Here is an 18,198-nt window from a genome sequence, read left to right as displayed (position 1 = left end):
CCGACTTGATAGACGTGAGTTTGAGCAAGCCCCGGGAGATAGTAAAGGTCATAGAAACCTGGAGTGCTGCAGTCCATGGGGCTGAAGAGTCAGACACAGCTGAGCGACTGGACAACCACCATCACTTCCAGAACCATCTTACAGGAAGAAGTTGAAATTTCTTTTGCCAACCTAACACAAATAATCAAACACGGCAGAAAGGCCCAATCTCACAAAATATCCAAAAGAATTTAAATTTAAAAGAACTGCTGTCTTGGACTTCCCTGATGGTTCAGTGGGTAAGACCCTACCTTCCAATACTGGGGACACAGGTTCGATCCCCGGTCTGGGAAGATCGCACATGCCACTGGCAGCCTAGTCCGTGTGCCACAACTACCGAACCTGCTCCTGAGCAGGAGAAGCCCCGCTGCCCGCGACTCAAGGAAGCCTGCACACGGCAGAAGATAAACTAACAATAAAATGGAAAGTAAAACAAAACTGCTATCTTTTATCAAATTGGCAATTAAAAAAAAAAAAATTCCCAGGTTTGATGAAGCTGAGGGCAGAGGCCCTCTTACTGACCCATTTTTCTTAAGGACAAATGAGAACCTTGAAAATATCCTTTGTCTCAACTTCTCCTCAGAATTTAGTCTAAGAAAACAACCAAATATTTATGGACTGGATGACCGCTGATGTCAAAGTTAAAGACTGGGAACAGGGACAAGATGAACAGGATGAAAACAGGACCGGTGTACAACGTGTTCCCAAAGAATCAGTGCTGCTACCAGCACAGCAAAGGAGAAACCAGAGACAACAGGCGTCGTGCTGAGCCAGAGCGCGACGGGCGCCTCAGCCCTTCCGCACTCTTTACCTTCTAACAAGTAGCTTCATTTGGGTGCCTTACTGTTATAAATCATAAGAGGGGGAAAAAAACACTGTAAATCCATCAAAATCATGTATTTAACCCAAAGCCCTGAGTCACAACCTGGAAAAAACAGCAGACTCCTGGGCCTTCAAAGATGCACACAGCCCCTGCTTCGGGCCTGGGTCCTGCCTGGAGTCCTCCTCCAGGGGGGGGCAGGCATCAGGCTAGGAGGACACAGCGCCCGCAGCTCTCAACACGGCACTGCTCAGAAGGTGCGGCCGTCCAGGGGGCCGGGACCATGGCCGTCAAAACCCACTCAAGTCCCTTATGTATAAGAGGGCAGCGTGTGCACACATATAACCTCAGCATGTCCTTCCATATACTGTAAATACAACGTGAATGCTATGTAAATAGTTCTCCTTTCTGCAACTTCCTGGAAAAATTCTGTCCCCCAATGTTTGATCCTCCGTTGGCTGAATCTGCAGATATGGACGGCCTAGTGTCCTGGGACAGCCTCGATCACAGAGGCCCCATCTTGGGACAACCAGGCAAGTGCAGTGTGGACAGAGGTGGTGCACCCCAGGCTCCCAACCACAGAAACTGAGCAAGATGCCCGGAGAAGGCAGGGCAGGAATTTATGGCACTGAACACATCAACACCTGCGCTTCTCTTCCACACTAATTACGCAACTTAGAGGTTAACTTCGTACTCTTCAAATCAGAACAACACGGGGCTCAAGCCAACTGGACTCGACACGGTTCCCAGCTGGCCTCCAAACAGTGGCAGCACCCGCGCAGCCTTGTCCCCACAACAGGCACCTCACACGCAGCACGCAACACGGGGCTAGTTCCACCCCACGGACCGCCTGCCGCTCCCGTCTCCTCTCAGCCAGCGCCCCCATGCGCCCAGGGTCTGCAGCGGGAAAGGAGAAACCAACGTTCTCGCTCGTTTCCCCAGCTCACCCCAGGTCACCGCCTACCACCACACACACCGATCCAGTCTGCAGCCCCTCACAGAACCCCTCCCTCGAGCTCATCTCCCGGAACACCCTCTCTCTGGGCAGAGCAGACCCCCAGCGTGCCCTGCCTGTGACATCACCCCGTTCTGTGCGGGGGCGCCCGTGGAGACGGTGGACACACTGAGGCCCAGCCCTGCCCTGCGAAGGCCGTCCAAAGGCCCCAAGCGCGGGCGTCCTCACACGCCTGGGACAGGGCTTGCCCAAGTGAGCAGGCCTGGCGCCACAGGCTGGCGGGGCCGAGCAGGCAGCACGGGCTCCCTGGGCCCCCCTCCGGCCCTTCCTGCACAGGTGAAGTCCTCTCAAGGCTCCAGGATGGCCCAGGGAGCCCGACCCGCCACACCACCTTCACCACAGGCGTGCGTCCTCTGCCAGGCTTTAACCCGCGCTCGTCTCTGGAGCCCCAGGGCCTGCTCTCACAGCAGGCAAGGTCTACTGAATGAAAGCATACTTATTGTTAATCTTAAGAACCCAAAGAGTTTTCTTTCTTTGTTTCTTAAAGTTGCATCAAGTCTCGTTCAGGGCATACTTACGTCTCGATGTAGCTTGAAGGAGTGTGGGAGACGTTGTCAAGTCGTTCCTGCAAAGCTGCCAAAACTTGAGGATTCTGCATTACCTGATCTGTGAGCTTTTCTGTTAAGAGTTAAAAAAAAGACAAAGCCAAAAAAACATAACATACACCCACCACACAACAGTCAACAGTAAAAAACATTTTTTTCAAAAATAATTATTTTTTGGAGAAGGAAATGGCTACCCACTCCAGTATTCTTGCCTGGGAAATCCCATGGACAGAAGAGCCTGGCAGGTTACAGTCCATGGGGTCACAACCGAGCAACTAAACAACAAAATACCACGGCACACAGAGCTGTGACAAAGTGAAAAGTGTCAAAACACTTATTTTTAAAGGGTTTTAAAGGTATAACCTACGTCAGTCACCAAGTGGGCGGTTACGAACGTACACAGGGCGCTCGAGGGTCCTGCCCTCGCCTGAGCGATGGAAGCCCCCACCTCCCAGCGAGGACATGGTCACCAGTCACACGCACGCTGTGCTGACCCCCAGTGAACAGAGGACCCTGAGGGCCATCAGCCCTCCTGAGAACCAGCACAGCCCTGGTTCATGACACACGCTCTGCCCTGAACCGACCAGCCCTCAGCGACATTACAGAAACCCAGAGTCCGCGTCCTCACCTGACTCGAGAGGAAGCACAGACCCAGAGCACTGCCCACCCTTCTGTAAGACGGTGACGAGAGCAAGCTGAATACGACAGCAGGCACTCTCTTTTAACATTTAACTACAAGGACAGTGGCTAACGTGAAGCACTGTGCACGTATATGACACAGATGTGACTGGGTGTCTGTAGAACTGTACACACGCACAGCACGTAAATACTGAACACACAGACGCACAGCTCTGGCTCCAGCCGCCGAAAGGCCTATAAACCGACAGCACATATGTTCTGGTTTCTAAATCTCTGTCCCCACTAAAAGACACAGGGCTCCTGGCATAAATGTGGACTTCAGGTCTGGGGCAAGGAAAGCTCAACAGACAGTGGAACATCCCCTGTGCCACAATGGCAGAGAGGACCCAAAACGGATGGAGACGAAGCAAAGGGGCACGGAGGCCAGCTCTAAGGGGCCTCCACAGGCCACATGGGACAACCTGCACCCCAAAAAGAATAACGATGGCAAATAATAGAACACAGAACAAAAAGCAAACCCATGAGTCTACATAATGTTAGAAAGGGACAACGGGAAGTGCTTCTTTACGGATGTTATCTGTCAGTCAGATTGACAGAAGCAGGAGAACACCCTCTGCTGCCCACCAAGGTCATCCCCGATCCAGCTAGGACCATCAGTGCTGTCCGAATCCCCACGCGAGCGTCTCAGGGTACGCAAGAGGCCCACAGAACGAGGTGTCTGACAGCTTGGTGACTACAAGGTCCCTGTCAGTGGAGAGACTGGCGGACGCAGGCTTCCCCCGTCAGCCTGAGGTGCCTGCTGGTCACCTGACTTCTGCCAGGTCTGAATGAAGCGCTGGCCTTCATTTTAATCATTCTAACTCCGCTAAAGCCTCTGAAGTACAATAACCCAGAACTTGAATTCCTTGTTCTATTTTACTAAAAGGTTCAAGAGTAGGAGCCCCCACTCTGCATGCAAGTTCGCCAGAGGCTCACCCTCCCACACGCAGCACTAACCTGTATTACTTGCATTTTTAGCAGCTTCCAAGGAATCTGAAGGAACCCCATCTGAAAAACTAAAATCGTATATTTAAAAGTATTAGTCTCCACAAAGTTTCAAGACAGACAACACGGGCCATTTTTCTTATCTAACGAGAGCCGTCAGCTGCAGCACCTGATGACACCTGGCCCCGGCGCACCAACTAAAATGTACACTCCAGCAAGCAGAGACCGCTCTGCCTTACCTGTTATCTGCCATCTGAATGTCTTTATCTCCTACAAATTAAAAAAGAATGAACATTACCACAACATTACTACAAACATTCACAAACAAAAGCATTTCAAACACGTTCTTCTAACAGTGACTTTCTGAGATGAGGGTGAGGACCTCCCAGGGAGGGAATGCTCTGGGGCGCTGGGAACGTTCCAGACCTTGAATGGGGTACTGGTTACCTGGATACATACACTTGTCGAAACTCAGCAAATTATACAAACTATATGCGTTTCAGTGCAAGCACATTTCGCTCATAAAACATTTCTCTTGTTCGCACTAAAACGACCAGATTTCAGAATAATGACAATTAATCAATTTTAACTTGTGTTTATAGCAAGTTTTAGAAACAGGAACACTTATTTATGGTAGGCCAATTATTGCAGAGTAATTCAAAGCATTTACTGGTGTTCATATTGTTTTTAAACTGCAACTTACGTGATGAGTTTAAAATTTTATTACGTATGGTCTTTTTTTTTTTTTCCTGGCAAGGCACATCTATTTTGGATGGTCTTTTAATACTCAGAACCACTCTGTAAAATAGGTACTACCGCTATGGGCATAAAAAGGCTGAGGAACTTCCTCTGTCACAAAACTGAAACCGTCTGGGACTGAATCTACGAGTTGTACACTGAAGATGCAGTGCTTGTGTGAAAGCACCATGTAACACACTCAGGATGATCCCACTCTCACAAGAGACATAAAGACAAGACCAGCTCCACATCAGGGGACCGTCTACCCATAAAAGGCGGGTTCTAAGACCTTTACTCCTCAGAGACCCTGATAATAACCCTATCCAAATGCACAGGTAAAAAGAGTCGGGCTTGGTGATCAACCTTCTTAGTCCTACGTTTAGCAACAACCCCCCCATCCCGGGGCTCCGAGGGGCATTTTCGGGCTGATAGCTGGTGGATGTCTCCTTCCTGGGCATCTGAACAAAGCAGAAACCCTTTAATCAGTGCCCTGGGGTCAAAGAGAACAATAACCCTTCCTAGTTAGGAAAAATAGCTCCAACTGGAATTTATGAGCTACAACTGCTTTAACTGCATCTTGTTTCAAAATAAAACATGCTAACTAGTGGCGGCTCAGCCGGTAAAGAATCCGCCTGCAATGCCGGAGACCTGGGTTCGATCCCTGGGTCGGTAATATCACCTGGAAAAAGAAATGGCAACCCACTCCAGTATTCTTGCCTGGAAACTCCTAGGGACAGATGAGCCTGGCGGGTCCACGGGGTTGCAAGAGTCAGACACAACTGAGCAACTGAACTACTACCAACTATTTTAAGAATTGAACATAGTACATAAATGTTACATTATCTTTTTCAAAAGCTAAACGATTTAAGCAAATGAAAACCAGCAATGGAAAAACACTCTCCAAGGGTCCCCATCACCTCCTACTGAGTCCACAGTCACCCCACACAGAAACCCGAATCCCCGTGCTTCCCAGCTCAGCTCCCCTGCAGTCGGCCGCATGTATACAGCTGCACCCGGGCTACTCCCAGGCTTATATTCTGCCGTTTCACATACTATAAACGCAAAACACGAGACAGGCAGGCCTTCAAAACGACATCTGATGACATGTTAAAAGCTAACATACTTAGCTTTTACCAGCTGTTAAATACCAAAGCCTTTTCCCCCAGGATGTACCTCTGGTAGTGTCTACATGAAGGCATCTCAGTTTACAGGGCTTCCCCCATCCCAGGTTAGTCTTCACAGCAACAGGAGATTGTGACTGCAGGATTCCTGGGCCAAAGACTAGGAAAGGATTCTGACACCTACTGCCAAGTTGGTTAATCACTGAAACCAATGATCACTTGGCTACGTAAGTAAACCCTGCACCGCCTAACACACACATGCACCAACCCCTTCTGTGCAGACCGCACGCAGCACCTGCTCCCTGCTGCAGCAGCCTCACTGCCGGCTTAACAGCCACGGCCCACTTTCACCACCCTATCAGGCCACACCTGATGCCAACCCCTTCCGTGCTGGCGAGGGACGTGCGTAAGGCGCCTCCCCACACGGACTCTAGCAAGGAGGCGCACCCCGGGGCACAGAGGACGACGCTGAGGAAGGGAAAGCTGAGGTGCCTGACCCGAGGTCACATGGCTAGCACGGTGTGTTTCTGTCAATCTAGAAGTGTTAGGGGAAGCATACTGATCGAAACTGCCCACCCTGGCCAGGCACCATAGTAACCATCTGCATGAGTTGTTTTACAAGAGGTCCTGCTAAGGAACATGGAACTAATAAGCCACCACGAACCGAAAGAATTCGGGAAAGGTCAAAAGGAGACACATGTCCGACCACCTCCCAGAATCCTTCTCTCTGACATCCATCTTGGCTGAACAAGGCATGCGCCACCAGGAAGGTCTCCGAGTCAGAATGACTGGTTAAGGACAACCCGGAAACTAATCTGGACTCTTCTTCGCTGAGACTGACATCCTGACCACTCAGGGTACTCAGGGGCCAGCTTGCCTGCCAATGGACCAGACCCAGCGGCCACAACTGGGACCCTTTTGTCCCTGGTCTCCTCCTGACGCAGACAACTGGCCAGAGTGCCCTGACTGGGTAAGGAATAAGAGACTTTATTGACCTCTCTCCCCTTCCCTCTCCTTAACCCTTCCTATCCTTCCCTGTTTTTCTAGTCCCCCGATTCTGGACGCAGGAATCTGGTCGAAGGGCCTCAGCCCGAGATGACGATTGGAGACTGATCACCTCCTCTTGGCAGAGAACTCGAATTCTGGTTCTGGTCTGGTCTGATTGCTGGTAGGGCCGAGTTCCAGTCCTCCCTTCTCCAGAGGCCCAGGGTAAAGTCCCGTAACGCCTAGGTGTCTGTAGGTGGCAGGAGATGTCTGTAAGGCCACCCCTTTTGCCCCGCTCTCCCGCCTCCTCCCTCTTCTTTCAACCTGGCTTCCTTTCCTCCCTTTGAAATCTTTGAAGACCTGAGATATTTTCCTTTGTTAGTACTTGGATCTGAAGTTGTGTCTCTATAGGAGGTTTTCTGAGAGACTGTATTCTTGTGTTTAAGGGAGTGTCTGATGAGGACTGCCAGGTTTACATGTGTGTTTTAACTCTGTGTTCTGTGTTGTGATTTTTGATGGCCATTTTGCTTTGTCTGGCCACCATTTGGTTTAGACCTGCTGCCATTTTGTTAGAACTTGATCTTCTTTCCCTGTGCCTTGAGACCAGGGCTCTCAGGAACACTTATCCAGACCATCTCTAACCCCTGAGACTGAGGGAAAATGGGGAAAAGCCTTTAAAAATTTTATTTCAACTGTTTTTTTATGAACTAGTAAATTTTATATTGTAATACCTAATTCATGACTAAACTTAGAAAATGAAGCTAGATCTTGTGTTGTGTCTGTCTAAATATGTCTTGGTATGTCTTTGTCTCTGGATATTTTTGAGATTAATTTGTAAATGAGCTCTATTTAATTGGCTTAAAGAAAAGAGCTTACAAATCAAATAATTCTAAATTAAACAATAAATTCCAGGTTCATGTGAACTGGGAAATATTCAGTATTAAATACCTGATATTAATGTTTGTTTGTTAACCTATCTAATATAAACATGTCTTAGAATAACATTAAGTAAAATATTTTCATTGTACCTAGGTTTAATATAAGTTAAATATTATCATACCTGTTACAAGTTTGTTAATAAGGAAATTACCTTGAGTGAAGCAACTTCTAAAAAAAAAAATGCCCCACACTATGCAGTGTGGAGGTTTGGGGCTCGGTAGTTTTGAAAGACAATTCTGCTAGGCTGTCTACATGGGTCTGTTGATACTGGAACGCTCTGACACAAGCATTAAAAGTTAAAGCTGTGAATCAGGAGACTCCTAATTACCTTTCTAAGTTCAGCTACTCCACCCCACAGCAACAAGCCCTCGGTAGATCCCATCCTCTCTGTCGTCCCATCTCATCCTCTGTCGCCCCCTTCTCCTCCTGCCTTCAATCTTTCCCAGCATCAGGGTCTTTTCCCATGAGTCAGCTCCTTGCATCACGTGGCCAAAAGATCGGAGCTTCAGCTTCAGCATCAGGCCTTCCAATGAATATTCAGGGTTGATTTCCTTTAGGATTAGCTGGTTGGATCTCCTTGCTGTCCAAGGGACTCTTCACGTCTCCTCCAACACCACAGTTCAAAAGCATCAATTCTTTGGCACTCAGCCTCCTTTATGGTCCGACTCTCATATCCATACATGACTGTGGACATACATGAATACAGACCTTTGTCAGGAAGTGATGTCTCTGCTTTTCAACACACCGTCTAGGTTTGTCATAGTTATTCTTCTGAGGCGCAAGCGTCTTTTAATTTTGTGGCTGCAGTCACTGTCCGCATTCATTTTGGAGCCCAAGAAAATGAAATCTGACACATCTATTTGCCATGAAGTGATGGGACTGGATGCCGTGATCTTAATTTTTTGAATGTTGAGTTTTAAACCAGCCTTTTCACTCTCCTCTTTCACCTTCATCAAGAGGCTCTTTAGTTCCTCTTCAATTTTTGCAATAAGGGCAATGTCATCTGCATATCTGAGGTTACTGATATTTCTCCTGGCAATCTTGACTCCAGCTTGTGCTTCATCCAGCCCGGCATTTCGCATGATGTACTCTTCATATAAGTTAAACAAGCAAGGTGACAATATACAGCCTTGACACAGTCCTTTCCAGTCTGTGGTTCCGTGTCTGGTTCTAACCATTGCTTCTTGACCTGCATACAGATTTCTCAGGAGGCAGGCAAGGAGGTCTGGTATTCCCATCTCATTAAGAGTATTCCACAGTTTGTTGCGATCCACACAAAGACTTTAGGATAGTCAACGAAGCAGGGGTAGATTTTTTTTTGGAATTCCCTTGCTTTTTCTATGATCCAGCGTATGTTGGCAACTTGATCTCTGGTTCCTCTGCCTTTCCAGCTTGTACACCTGGAAGTTCTGTTATGTACTGCTGAAGCCTAGCTAGAAGGATTTTGAGCATAATCTTGCTGGCATGTGAAATGAGTGCAAGTGAACAGTAATTTGAACATTCTTTTTTTTTTTTTTAATTTATTCATTTTAATTGGAGGCTAATTACTTTACAATGTTGTAGTGGTTTTTGCCAATTTTGAACATTCTTTGGCATAACACATACCTTAATTTAAAAATATTTAATTGCTAAAAATATGGTAACCGTCACTCGAGTCTTCAGCAAGTTGTAACATCAAAGATCTCTGATCACAGATCACCGTACCAAAGAAAATAATACTGTGAGAATTACGGAACGTCACAGACCCACGAAGGGAGCAGATGCCGTTAGGAAAATGGCATCAGTTGTCTTGCGGACACAGGGCTGCCGCAGACCTTCCACTTAGGAGCACAGTGTCTGTGAAGCACCACAGGACGAGGCACAGCGGTGCGGTTCAGCTGGCTGAGCGGAAGCAGCCAAAGGGGAGGAGGCAGTCTCAACAACCTCACACCCAGCACAGGATTTACCCCCTGCATGCTTCAGTTAAGAACCATTAGTTAGCTGGCAAACTACGCAAGATCAAGACTCAGTTAGGACATGCTTGTAAGTAGTTATGAGGTGTCCCTATGACGCCACCCAAGTCAAGTCACAGGAACTTGACCAGAGGAGGAGGGGAGATGCGGGGCAGGCTGAGACTGTCACAGTGAGTGAGTGATGCGCGCAGAGACTGGGAAGACTCCAGAGGGTGACACGGCCTGCCGGAAGGTGCGGCATGGAGGGGACGCCACACAGCCGAGCAGTGCCAGATGCAAAGATGTCAGCCTTCACCAAGAGGGCAGCACCAGGCACCGCTCTAAGACATGCCATATCCTCAGGCCAGGGATCTAACTGTGGGTGGCAGTAACCCAGGGGTCAGTTTTGGATAAAATCCCGAGGGCATTCCCTTCCTTCTCACTCACAATAAGGAAAAGGGGTAGCTGATAATCTGGGTATCCAAGGTTCAGTGGAATTTATTAAACTTTCTTTCAAAGGCTAACTGTGGTGTTGGAGAAGACTCTTGAAAGTCCCTTGGACTGCAAGGAGATCCAACCAGCTAATCCTAAAGGAAATCAACCCTGAATATTCGTTGGAAGGCCTGATGCTGAAGCTCCAATACTTTGGCCACCTGATGCGAAGAGCCAACTCATTAGAAAAGACCCTGATGCTGGAAAAGATTGAAGGCAGGAGGAGAAGGGGACAACAGAGGATGAGATGGGTGGATGGCATCACCAACTCAATGGACATGAGTTTGAGCAAGCTCTGGGAGATGGTGAAGGACAGGGAAGTGTGGCGTGCTGCAGTCCACGGGGTCGCAGAGAGTCAGACATGAGCAACTGAACAACAACAGAACTACCCTGGTCACCCCGAACAAGGCCGGATTTGCTGCTCTTTAGAAAGGCATACAGGACTTCCCTGGCAGTCCAGTGGTTAAGACTCCGCACTTCCACTGCAGGGGGTGTGGGTCTGATCCCTGGTCAGAGGACTAAGATCTTGCAAATTGCATGGCAAAGCCCCCTTCCCGCCCCTTGCCCAAAAAGGCATATAGGGGCAGTCATTAAAGAGAAGTTTGGAATCCAACAGCAACAATAACCCACTAACCAAAGGAAACCCTGTAACTGACACTTGAAGAGTCTGGAGAGTTTTAAAATGCCTGGAGGTCTATCAGGATCTAGGTGTATTCTGTGCTCTGAGATTACATGTCCTAGATATCAAATGTGTGTTTGGACAAATTGCAGTGTTTCCTCTGAGACCTTATATCCCTTAATGGCTAAGATTCTTAACAGGTGAACAATGTCTTTGTGTGGAAATTTTGGAAGGGTGAGCAAAGAAGCAAACCATCTACATATTAACAGTAAGGTGGTACCTCCAGAGAACTCTATGTCATTTAAGCAAGCCTTTAAAACCTGGGAGAAGGGCTTCCCTGGTGGTCCAGAGGTTAAGAATCTGCCTGCCAACGCAGGAGACACGAGTTCCATCCTTGGACTGGGACGATTCCGCAGGCCACAGGGCAACTAAGCCTGTGCACCACGGCTACTGAGCCCACGCTCCGGTGCCCTCGAGCTGTAACCACTGAACCTGCGCCCCTAGAGTCCCTGAGCCTAGAGCCCGAGCTCCACAAGAGAGGCCACCGTAACGAGAGGCCCAGGCACCACCACGAGGAGAGCCCCCAGGCACTGGCACCAGAGAAAGCCTGTGAGTGGCAATGAAGACCCAGTACCACCAAAACACAATGTTTTAAAAACAGCTTAAAAAAAATCTGTGAAAAAGAACCTCAGTAAAGCCCCCAATACATGACTGTCCAGGTATATTGTCCTTCCCAAGTAAAGGCAGGAAGTTACATTTATCAACAGGAATACAAAAAAAAAAAAAAAACTACACAAGTCGCCCACAGTGAAAAAGTTGCTTCCAGTAGAGATGAACACCAACAGCACGTGGGGGTTAGGGACGCGGGCAGCAGGGAGTCACAACGCTGTCGCTGCCCAAGGCCCTGGACACACCCCTGCCTGGGCCGTCGGCTTTCTGGTAGGTCAATGGGCACGGCAAGGACGAGTGCGCGGCCCAGTCTGGGACAGAACCGGGTCCTGCTGGAACGCTTGCACCTCTGCGAGGGGGAGCTGCTGAGCACGGACAGAGCCGCCCTGGGCCCACCAGCGCGGGGAAGGCCGTCTCCCCGCCTCCTCACCGGCGGGACGGGGCAGCCCGGGTGTCCTCGGAGGCGTTGCATGGGTGGGTTTGGCTGTGGATTCTTGGAGGCCAGACCCGCCCTGAGTCTCCATCTACTGCAGCTGTCTTTCTTCTGGTGTCATCTTCAGGGATCCAGGCCAACTGACTGGCCAGACTGACAAGACCAAGGCAGACACTGTCTCCAATTCTATACAGGTTGTTCCAACAGGGTAAGCCTACGGTTAGGTCACTTACAAACACGGAATTACAAGCCACCTCTGTGGACTCAGCATTGGTACAGAGAAGCCTGACTTGCCTCCGAGAACAGTTTGGAGCCTGCTGTAATAGCCACGGACGGACACGGCAGGCCTCTGGGGGTACACCTGCCTACTCCAGCCCAGGGACTGGGGGCCGGCTCCAGGCTCCATGCACGTTTTCGGCTGTACCGCAGCTTGGTCACATCAAAGGGCTGGCAGTTGGATTCATTTAAGCTTCAGGGATCGTTCAGGGTTTTCTCAGCTGGTTGCCTTAGTCTAGCGTTAGGCCTGACTTATCCGAGACAAGCACATGGCCTGACTGACAGAGGCCGGAGGGCTAAGCTGGCAAATCGGGGACCCAGTACTGAACTCCTCCCCCGGGTCTATGAGGATGCTGTTACCTTGGGAAAGTCCATGCAGCCCTAAGCTTAACCTGTGCCCATGGGGTGTAGGAAACTTGCTATGATTTAGTAGGATCCTCAGGTCTAATTTTGAAAGGGTAAGTCTTAACGGGCTTCGCTGGTGAGGTTTCAGTGACAGGAAAGAAAGGCAGTTCGGGTAAGAGGGGGCGGGAGGATAAGGAGGCAGCAGCAAAGAGAGATACTGGAGAAGGAAATGGCAACCCACTCCAGTCTTCTTGTCTGGAAAATCCCACAAACAGAGGAGCCTGGTGGGCTACAGTCCATGGGGTCAGAGTCGGACACGACTGAGCAGAGAGATACAGAGGAGATGGAGCAGCAGGATAGGAAGGGCCTCAGCTCACGCCGAGGAAGAGGCCTCCGGCGTTTTACAGCCCCACCTCTTGTTTGCTAGGTTCCATCTGGAAACAGTATTTGGTAAGGAGGCAATTTTATGATCCCGAACACATTTAGAAGGCTCCAGAGAACAATTACCGTAACTACTCCATGTGGATGGCTTCATCTGGTAGCTGCAGTTTTCTAACTTGGTTTGGAGAAAAACAAGTTTGGGGAGATCAAAGGTTCCTTGGAATTCAGTTATCCTTAGTAAGACTGATCCATTTAGTTAAAAATCTGCACATTTGTAAGTGGAAAGACCCTTAAACACATCAGAGTTCCTGAAGGGGCCACTTTTAGAACCTTCAGATGACCGGATCCTGCTTTTGACTTCAGAATGAAACAGCCCTCCCCAGACAACCTGTCCCTACCAAGACCCCAAATACAGTCAGAGAGCTCATCCAAAAGGAGGGGCTTTGGATCCGAGAGGAGACTTTCCAGACCAAGTCACGGAGGCCTGCGGGACGAAGGGCACCAAGGGCTCGCTGGGGTCCCCTGCTCACTGGAAGGGGTCGTTCCTTGGCGGGTGTCTCCTCTGGAGCCCACTTCTCACACCATGTAATGACAACCTACCAGAAATGAGGCAAACTGAGGCCAGCTCAAGTTACCAGAAATCAAGTTTATTTGGGAGAGCAGAGGAACTGCATGTGGAACATGCAAGCTGAAGTGAGCGACAGCAAGTCTGAAGGCTGAGGGCAGGCTGCTTCTGTGGGCACAGGGTGCAAAAGAGGAAAATCCAGTGAGGAGTTCACATACTTGAAGTTCACTGACTTGAAGATGGACAGAGTGCTGGCAGATGCCGACTGGTCAGAGCACAAGGCTCGATCTTCTGTGAATCGAGCAATTTCGGGAAATCAGTCTCACAGTCTTTAACTTTCATCTTCCTGAGGGCGCAGGCATGAGTTTCCCATTCGTATCCTTTGATTCCATTTTAGATGAAAATCCTCGCAGATTTCAAATTCAGACCCTGGTGACCTTTCCCTACCACCCCCAGCGCAGACTTCACTTCTGCTGCCACTCCCACTGCTCAATTCAACATGGCAGCTGCTACTGTTGGAACAGGTGACAACCCACCGCTCAGTCAGGGTCGGGGCCAGCAGTGCAGCAGCACCCCAACACACCTCCCTCCACAGACGGAGTGTGAAACACTCCCCAGGTCCTGCCGGCCACACCGAAGTCTCAAGGACTGAGACAGCAGCTGACGATAAACATCTGGTCATGGACAAACGCCCTCCTGACGACAGAGGCCAAAGATGCTTGGCTCCCCCCGGGATGCCACCACTCCAAAGCGACACCACACTGATACAGAGACCATATTCTGGGTGACGCAACCACCCAGCAGTTAGAATTAAACACAATAGAACATTCCCCATGCCTCCAGAAGGCACTGAATCAAGGAAAGAACAACAAAGAAGATAATGAGTTTAAAAAAGTGTCAAATACTTCGAGGTCAAAACACCACAAACCCAGAACTGCACACTGAACACAGAGCGCACACACAGCACACCACAAACCCAGAACTGCACACTGAACACAGAGCACACACACAGCAATCTGGTTTTGATCTGGGTTTGAAAACCATTCCTATCATTTCCTGCTGTGTGACCTCGGTTCCAGCATCCATAACCAGGGCCTACCTGAGCGGCCTTGAAGATGGGATGAAACCCAGAAGGGCCCAGTACATGGTCTACTCCGGGTCTCCCTCTGCTGTTACAATATGCTGTTAGATCCTACTTATCGCTTGCCATAAAACATACAAACCAGGTTACTGTAAACACGACTACCCTTATCTAAGAAACAGTCACCTAGTGTGGTGACATGTTACAAACAAGCGGGAGTTCAGTTAGTCAACCTTCATCACCACTATTTTAACAAAACTTTCTTAAAAAAGAAAGTTATAAGGAATTACCAAATTTGCAGGTTTAAGAAATATAACCATCCATTTGTTTCAAATGTTAGCATACTGAGTTTAATATTAATTTCATGAAAACTCAGCTCCAAACCTCATCAAAAGGATCTCTTACTTTTAAAAGGCAACTAAGTTGAAATATGAAAGGAATACCAGGCAATAGAATATTCTAAAATTTCAAAAGAACATAGCAGTTCAGGTTCCCTTTCAGGGTCAAACAAAAACCTTGAGCCTCTAACTCTAAATCTGGACTGGCATGCAAATTTCCATGATTACACAAATGAATGTTTTGCTATTTATATAAGACACCTCACAATTCTATTTATGGATTAAACTTATTTTTTTACCCCAAACTTTTCATAGGGGAAAATATTTTGGTTGTAAATTATCCAATGTAACTTTAAATTCTTAATTTTTAACTGACAACATTTAGCCCATAGTTAGAGAGTAATTTCGTAATTTCAAACTGGGCCACTCTCAAGAGACAAGGTGTGAACTGGGGAATGTGGTCAGCCCTCACATAACCAAACCTGTTTACACATGTATTACCTATCTTAACTCAAAGGTCTTCAGTATCTCCCCATAACTGAATGATTAAAATGAACTTAAATGTGATCAATGTATTTCTGTAAGACTTCGGAATATCACCAGAGTCCACAATTCTTATTAAATTAGCGTGGCCGTCAAATGAACCCCACAGCACAAGCACTTGGTTCACATAAAAGCCTGAGGGCTGCTGACCCCACTCTACCCACCCGAGGGGGAGCCCGATCAGTCTCCAGGGTTACCAGGCCACGTTCTGGCCCAGGGCAGAGAAGCCACTCTGTTCCAAGAAGGAATCAGGACGCTACCCCCAGGACATCCTAACGCCTCCACCCACAAACCCTGGCCCCTGTACAGAGCCGGACCAGGAGAGTCTCTCACTGCACGCCTTAGTTCAGGGGAGTTAACTGTGTTGGATTCACTGTGCCAGCCGCTAAGTGAAAACACATCTAGAGCTAACAATCAGATCACTAATGTAAATAGCTGGAACAATAGAAAACGTCTTTGTAAATCAACATACTCTTCAGTATACTTGTAGTCTCTTAGCAGTTAAAAAAAAACTGTCCATGTCCTACACTCATACAAGTAGTCTTAAAATTATGTTCAAACTGATTTCAAACATGTGTAACAACTATCTTACATGCACTTTTTCTTTTGTCATGATCAAAAAATTATTTAAAAAACCGTATGTATTACATGTTTACAGATGAACTAAAACTGGCAAGTAGTTAATTTCTAATTTCTGTCACCAAGTGTCAGTGGTGTATGCGGGAACCACAACTTCTGTAAATGTCTGAAGCTTTTTACTTGCATGTTTTTTAGAAAAAGAACAGATAAATGATTCAATGTAGCTGAAGCCCCAATACTCTGGTCACCTGATGCAAAGAGCCAACTCACTGGAAAAGACCCTGATGCTGGGAAAGCTTGAGGGCAGGAGAGGATGACAGAGGATGAGATGGCTGGACAGCATCGCTGACTCAAAGAACAAGAACTTGAGCAAGCTCCTGGAGACAGTGAAGGACAGGGGGGCCTGGCGAGCTGCAGCCTATGGGGTTGCAAAGAGCCAGACACGACTCGGCGACTGACAGATGACCCATGTCTGCCTTCCCACTGAAGACTACGTTCCACGAAGGCCGAGGTTTATCTACCTGCTCAACGCAGCCATCCCTGGGTCCAGCACAGGACTAGGCAGAAGACAAGGACCAGGCAACCCACTGCACTCAACCACTCCCCGATGCTGAGGGACGGTCCGCCACGAGCTGCCCGAGTACAGCACAACAGCAGGGACCCTGCACACTCGAAGCCTCTCCTGGGCAGGTTCTCAAGACACAGGAAGTTGCCTCTGTCCATGAGACAAGGGCAGACCGTCTCTTTAGAAGCTTGCTCCAGACCAAGCCCTCAGTTTTCACAAAGAAAGTAAAAAAGTTTCCTTTCCTTAACCAAAACAGCCTATTTTTACTGGAGGCACAGTGGTTCTTCATTGCTATAGCTCCAATTTCCTCCTCCACACTCTCTTCTCTGCAATTCTTTGTATATGAATGAATGAGTCAAACATTTCCAAGTCTTCTTAATCCAAGGTCTTGTCACCTTGTCAGTAACACTGTCTCCTTTATTTCAAACTGCAAACACCCAAGTCCCTATTCCTTCTTTCTACTCCTGTTTTCAAACGCACCGACCCCTATATAACGTAACTGTCTCCCACTGTGGAAACAGGTGAGGGCAAGGTCTTTCATCTGTTTTATTCAGTGCAATAAAACACCCCAGGATCCAGAACCCTAGAACTACCTAGCAGAGATGGCATTCACGGACGAACAGACAGATGAAAATCAGGGAAAGCTACTTCACGGTAACTGGGGAGTAGCGCTTGCTGTCGTTGCTGTTTGCTGCCTAAGTTGGGCTCCAACTCTCCCGCGACGCCATGGACTGTGGCTGCCAGGCTCCTCTGTCCATGAGATTTCCAGAGTACTGGAGTGGGTTGTGTTGCCATTTCCTTCTCCAGGGCATGTTCCTGACCCACGGATCAAACCTGCATCTCTTGCACTGGCAGGCAGATTCTTTACCACTGAGCACCTGGGAAGCTGGACAAACAAGTACTAATGTCTTAAATTAGAACACCCCCAACTTCATTCTTAAAACCTGTGAATAAAATGCACTGTGTGTGTGTGTGTGTGTGTGTGTGTGTGTCTGTGAAGCTGGATAAACAAGTACTAATGTTTTAAATTAGAACATCCCCAACTTCATTCTTAAAACCTGTGCACATATTTAAATTGTACACTTGCTCTTTCCAACACTCCACACAACTATTACACAGAAATCATTTTAGCTTGTTTTCGAACAGGCTTTTGGGGATAAGAATAAAATGCACAGTGTGTATGTGTGTGTGTGTGTGTGTGTGTGTGTGTGTGTGTGTCTCTTAGTCGCACAGTCGTTGTCTGACTCTTTGTGACCCCACGGACTGTAGCCCACCAGACTTCTCTGCCCATGGAACTCTCCAGGCAAGAATACTGGAGTGGATTGCCATTCCCTTCTCCAGAGGAACTTCCCAATCCAGGGATCAAACCCTGGTCCCCTGCATCGCAGGCAGATTCTGCACCGTTCATTAAAAAAAAAAAAAAAAAGTCCCACAGATCCAGAACGGAAGCACCTTTCGTAACAGCTTACAAAGTATATTTTTAAGAGGAAAATTAAGGCTACACAGTGAATTGCCAAGATGAAAAGGTAGAGTTCACGAAGTGATCTTTTGTAGTTT

The 18,198-nt window shown here is 48.1% G+C and overlaps 1 protein-coding gene across 3 annotated transcripts in view; it reads right to left on the bottom strand.

The window, feature by feature from the left end:
* NAP1L4 (nucleosome assembly protein 1 like 4) overlaps window positions 1–18,198 on the bottom strand; it is a 52,804-nt gene that overhangs the window by 29,337 nt on the left and 5,269 nt on the right. For all 3 annotated transcript variants that reach the window (XM_061407349.1, XM_061407347.1, XM_061407348.1), the window contains exons 2-4: window positions 4,282–4,312; window positions 4,055–4,113; window positions 2,393–2,492 (exon numbers count right to left, since the gene is read on the bottom strand). In XM_061407349.1, coding sequence (XP_061263333.1) covers window positions 2,393–2,492; window positions 4,055–4,113; window positions 4,282–4,312 — 190 coding nt within the window. The remainder of the gene's footprint in view (window positions 1–2,392; window positions 2,493–4,054; window positions 4,114–4,281; window positions 4,313–18,198) is intronic.

The sequence above is a fragment of the Bos javanicus genome, chromosome 29 (assembly GCF_032452875.1).
Source record: "Bos javanicus breed banteng chromosome 29, ARS-OSU_banteng_1.0, whole genome shotgun sequence".
In the NCBI taxonomy this organism is placed as follows: domain Eukaryota; kingdom Metazoa; phylum Chordata; class Mammalia; order Artiodactyla; family Bovidae; genus Bos; species Bos javanicus.
Note: the sequence above shows the minus strand (reverse complement) of the source record. Positions and strands in the feature narration are given on the sequence as shown.